Here is a 5,630-nt window from a genome sequence, read left to right as displayed (position 1 = left end):
GGCAAGGCAAGAGCTCTGCTTTCAGGAGGGAATATAAGTATCTTCCTTGCAAAATCCACCAATGAATAAAATTACTTCCAGCTAAGTTTAGGTGGAAGGTCAGAGACCATAAAAATACTGTGCAAAAGGCTTGCAGGGAAATGAATCCATTTCTTTACTCATTGGGGAAGGGACTTGAAGACCAAAAGCTCATTCTGAAGGCTCAGAGAAAAGTACCATTAGGATTTTAAATTATACAGCAATAGATTGATGTCACTGGTGAGCCTCTAGGAAAGCGTGGTGCTTGCACGATGACCTGCATTTCGGGTGCATCATGGTCTTACAGATCACTGAGAGCAAACCCAATCTCCACCAACTCCCTGTGGAAATCGAAATGTTACGAGCCTCTTAAAACTGGGTGTTTTGCTTCCAGCTTCAGCTCTGGGTGTGGGCACCTGAGAGGCAGGAATTCCTTCCCCAGGTGTTTCCAAAGTCACCTTGAGATTTAAAGCTGTTCTCGTCGCTCTGGAGCAGAATTACTACCCATGGATGTTGGGGGAAACCTGCTGTTTCCTTCAGTGCATAAATACTTAATTGTAAGCAAAGAATTTGGGATCTGAGGCTCAAACTATCTGGAAAAAAAGTCATGTTCAGAATTTAAACAGTTGCAACTCCCTTTTTAAATGGCTGCTTACTCAGCTCGGCATGTGCAGGAAAACCAGTTTTGGAGCTGTAAGTGTTAATGTGTTGGTTTGGATTTTTTTTTTTTTTTTGACTTTGATTCAATGAATTCAAGCTCTAAGAAGGGAAAATTTCTAGAATGGGGGGAAAAAAAGCCTGCTAAAGTAACTCAGCCCACACTCCCTGTTGCTTAGCTCTAGTCTTCTCACAGAATAACGTTTTAAGGTTCTTGATGTGTATTGGAATGTGGAGGAAACAACAAACCCACCCCCCTCTGTCACCTGCCTGTTTTATTTTACTAGAAATCCCGATTACCGGTCCCTGCTCAGGCAAGTGTCTCCAATAGGAATTGATAAATTATTTTTCTCATTCATTCGTTTAGTCAGAAGTAACAAACCCGTGGTGTGGAAGGTGTTCTCACCTCTGATTTATCAGAGCTTTAGCTGTTAAGCCAGAGAGCTGGGAGAGTTTCTTTGGACGAGCTTTTATCTTTGGTTATGTTTCCTCTCTTGTAACATAATAGAACAAGTGTCTGTGCTAACGAGGTTGCTGGGATTTCCAATGTGTTTGGGGGTATTTCTGCGAAAAAACAAGCCCCCCATAAAGGGTGAAGGGAAGGAACCCAATAAGGTGTGTTATGCTGCAGTCTTTCTTAGTTTAGTTAAATAACTAGTATCTGCCTTGACTTTTCAGTAGCTGCCTGTAACATCATGCTCGTTTTGGCAGCAGTAGATGCCATGCAATCAGCAGTTATTTGCAAGTGTGCCCAGGATCGGGGAAAGAAATCAGGGGACCAGAGGGATGTGTGTCCTCCAGGTACAAGAAAGAGACTTTTGTGTGGTGTTGGGGCCAGAGAAGTGCTAGAGGAGCAAGTGGTGTGGGCACGGCTTCAGAGTCTGAGAAAATCTTCCTAGAGAAAGCTGGCTCTGGATGATGGAATGATGAAATGGGGCCTATTTCCCTTTTGCAACCAATTTAGTATCATTTTTACAGTCACTTGGCCTCTACTGTGGCCAGACTCAGAGGTCAGAGAAATTCAGCTGTTTCAGGAGCTGTTTTTTTTTGTGGAATGTATAGTCTTTAACGCTCTCCTCAGGCAAATCCATATATGTTTTGCTTTCAGTTGGATGTTACCATGCCCAGCAACAGCCTGTCTACCATAAAATATTTGTCAAGCTTCATATAAAAATACTTTATTGGGGTTTTCAGAAGGAGGCAGACACAAGGGAAGGTACAGGCAGGCTCAACAGCACATACTGTCATTTCTTAGTACACTGACTTCAAGGGATAGATTTTAACCCGTATATGGTCTGACTGAACATGTCACGAGACTGAAATATCTTATACACAAAACAAGACATCGTTTAAAACCTGACTTCAGGTGACAATACTCATCTACTGAACACACAGCACTGCAATTCAAGTTGGTTGGCGTTTTCTTTTATTCCTAGCAGCAGCCAAAAAGCAGTTTGCTCACAACAGCGCAGTGTAATTGGCAACCACAACATCATAAGCTTTTAGGCGCTACTTTACAGCATTTGGGTGTCTATTTGCAATTGTAGTTTTCAGACTTATGATCTTGAACATCCCTGTACAATACTGTTAAATAGGAGCACTTGCCATGGCAACTAATTACATATTTGTATTACTTTATCACCGAGCAGTGCCAACAGAGATGGGCAGTTGAAGTCTTTCGCTTTATGGTCATGCTACGTCTGTTCCCACAGAGGTCACACAATAAATGGGCAAGTATGATAAAGCCCGAGATGGGAAGCAGAGATAAAACACCCAAGATTTTACGTTAAGACCGAGGGTAGAGCCCTGCTGTCTTGAGTCTGGTGTTCTGTCTGTGGAAAGAGTTGACTGCTTTAAAAAAATTTAAAAAAAAAATGATGCTGATACTGCCTGGCTCAGCCCAGGTCTCCATTCAAATGGTGTATTTTAAAAGGAACCATGTGAGATTTCTGGGACTTGCTAAAATTAAAAGGTCTGAAACAAACTTAAAAAATCCAGAAAAGTTTCCCTTCTCTGGGTGCTGCGGGATGCTTGGTGCCTCCCAGTTTGGCTGTCATCTTCTTTGGGCAGAGATTTGTCCCTTCCTGGGGTGTGGAAGGGACATTGATTGTACCACATGCAACGGGCATCTAGATTATGGCTGTAGCTGCTGTGGCAGAAATGATAAACGAGGTGTTTTTTCCTTCTAGTTCGTTCTTTTCTCTCTGTATCATCACACATGTCTAATATCGTAAGTGTAAAGAAAACACCCTCCCCCTCATGGGAAAAATCAGCCCAGGTTTGCAAGCAGGTGAAATGTCCCTTAGTCCAGTGGCTTTAGGTTAGATATTTATTTTTGTTAGCTTTTCTTTTTCAGTTCTTATTTTAACACCGAGCTGGTGCCACTGGGGCTGACTAGGTGGCAGCAGAGCTCTTCTGTGGTACCTGCGAGTGGAGGACACGGATTTCAGTGCCTGTGATTAATGTCAAAAAAAAAAACCTCCTTACCCTGCTATTCCGTGTGATTTTGTTGCTGATGGACTAGAATAAATGACTAGTGGTCTTGCTGCTGCCTTCCTCGCCTGGCCCACACCAGTGCTCCCAGGTTTTTCCAAGGAACCAAGCCACGATGCTTTTCCCTAACACAGGTGTATTAAAACAAGGCTCTTCTCCTCCGCACACAGGGCTGGCCTCACTTCCAGCAGTTCTGAAGGGGATCATGGGGCTGGATCTTTAGCTTCTTGGGACAGAGGAGTTTAATGAAAGCTCTTCTGAAGCTGTAGTGGCAGAGGGGGTAGAGGATGGGGTTGACAGCCGAGTTGATCCACAGCAGCCAGAAGGAAGTCTCGTACCAGTAGTCGGAGATGCAGTGGCCGTGGCAGCCAGCACGGATGATCATCAGGAGAGTGTACGGGGCCCAGCAGATCCCAAAAATGCCCACGATGATTGCCAGTGATTTAGCCACTTTCTTGTCTCTGGAGAGCCTGAAGCATTGAGTCATGCTCTGGGACACTGTCTTCATCCGTTTCTCTAAGGACAGAGTGGAGGCTGAATTTTTACAGCTCTTTTTGTTGCAACACTTGGGTTTCCCGGAGCTCTCGGAGCTGGTTGACAGCAGGTCTTTGGCACCCAGGCTGGCAGAGGAGGCTGCTGCTTGAGCTTTGCTCTTGGAGAGGTCGGGGGTTTCAGCTGGCTGCTTCTGCTCCCACTTACAGCATTTCAAACACAGCTTCGCCTCCGGGCTCCTTTGCATCTCCCCGGCGAAGGACTGGTTGTGCACTTCGTGGAAAATATCCAGGCGGATTTTGGTCCGCTTCTGTATGTTCAGGTAAATGCTCAGGTTGAAAAACATGACGCTGATGAAAGGGGTGAAAAACTCCAGCGTGGAGGCTGTCATGAGAAAATACCAGTTGTAGAAGAACTCGGCGTAGCATTCCCCGCTGGGGATGATGCTCCGGCCGGAGATGTACTCCCAGCTGATGATGGCCGGGCCGTAGAGCAGGAACGCCAGCACCCACACCATCACCATCTTCAGCACCGCTCGCCTGGTGTTGCCTTGCTGGGCTCTGTAGGCCACCTGCAACGGGGAAACCTTCCCTGAAGTGCGGCCACACACCCCAACGGGCCGAGGCTCTTCACAAAACGAACCGTTAGCGTTCCTGGCAAAGTTGCTAGGCAATATCCCAGCGGTCCCACAAATTCATGTGCCACAGGCGACAGGAGCAATTGCTAGATAAATCACACTCCTGCAGGGAAGACTTAGAGCCCTCATCTCGTGGCTCCCAAACCAGACGTGGCTTCTGCTCAGTGGAAATGTACTGAACTGGTTTGGAGCCTGGCTGCCTGTACCACCCCACCACTGGCCCGAGGTGTCCCTGGCTACTCTCTGAGACCCCCGGCGAGCCACACACCCCCCTGGACCAGCTCTCTCCCAGCCTTGTAGCTAATCCCTGTTGTATTTTGGAGTCGGGGAGCACACAGCCAGCTGTGGATCTGACCTGCCTGCGAATTGCTCGTTCCCTCCTTGGCGAAAGGCTGAGCCTTTTAATCTCAGCACGTGCCCAGAGGGCTCGGGGCTGTGCCCTGCCAAAGTTGGTGCTGCAATCTACTGCCTCGGTAGCCAGGGAGAAGCTGGGAGTCCGACTGCAATCTGCTTGTTTGTCCTGGAGATAATAAGCCCCTGCAAGTTAGTAATAGGTCTGCTTACCTCGCTGACTCACTGGCACACTACTATCCTGTTAGCTGGGAAGGGAACACCTGCACAATGGGGTCTCAACCTGAAATGACTTAATTATGCCAGATATACTAATCTGAAACCGCAGCTGAATTATGTATTGGTGGGTAATTATTGCTTTCCATCACCAGGCTGAAAGATTCCTAATTTCTGGAGGGTTTAAAGAGCTTTTAATTATTACAGAGAATCCGGAGGATAAAGCAGGAGGAGAGCTATTCCCCACTCAGCTGCCATGACAGGACTCACCGCTCTTGTCACCGAGAGGAATCTGTCATAGCTAATCAGGACGATGTTGAAGACCGAGGAGGTGCAGAGCAGGTAATCAACTACCAGCCAGAGTTTGCAGAGGCTTCTCCCGAAGATCCATCTCCCCGTCAGCACGTAGGGCACATACAGGGGGATGCAGAAGGCACCTGCAACCAGAGGGTTCCCTTGGCATCGGGCTGCGGGAGCCCGCTGGCCGGCAGCCCCCCGGGTGTAGGGGGGGGGAAAGCTGCGGGCTCCGGCCGGGCTCCGAGACCCCCAACCCGCCTGGCCGGGGGGGGACCGGAGGGTGCCCGGGAGGTGTCCGGGGGGGACCCCGGGGCTGCGGGAGGGTGTTGGGGGGCAGGAGCGGGGCACGGCCGGAGGGGACCCCGGGGGTGCCGGTGTGGGGACGCCGGAGCAGCGGGACCGGGGGCAGCCCCTGCCCGCCCCGCAGCCAAGTTGGTGCCGGGCCGGGGCGGTTTGGGGGGGGATGGAG

At 48.9% G+C, this 5,630-nt stretch overlaps 1 protein-coding gene across 1 annotated transcript in view; it reads right to left on the bottom strand.

The window, feature by feature from the left end:
* Positions 1 to 1,837: 1,837 nt before the first annotated feature.
* Positions 1,838 to 5,630, bottom strand: part of HRH3 (histamine receptor H3) — an 8,053-nt gene continuing 4,260 nt past the window's right edge. Inside the window, exons 2-3 of the mRNA XM_014954977.1 lie at positions 5,135 to 5,331; positions 1,838 to 4,231 (exon numbers count right to left, since the gene is read on the bottom strand). Of these exons, the coding sequence (XP_014810463.1) occupies positions 3,347 to 4,231; positions 5,135 to 5,331 (1,082 nt within the window). The 3' untranslated portion in view covers positions 1,838 to 3,346. The remainder of the gene's footprint in view (positions 4,232 to 5,134; positions 5,332 to 5,630) is intronic.

Source organism: Calidris pugnax, unplaced genomic scaffold (assembly GCF_001431845.1).
Source record: "Calidris pugnax isolate Ruff unplaced genomic scaffold, ASM143184v1 scaffold50, whole genome shotgun sequence".
In the NCBI taxonomy this organism is placed as follows: domain Eukaryota; kingdom Metazoa; phylum Chordata; class Aves; order Charadriiformes; family Scolopacidae; genus Calidris; species Calidris pugnax.
Note: the sequence above shows the minus strand (reverse complement) of the source record. Positions and strands in the feature narration are given on the sequence as shown.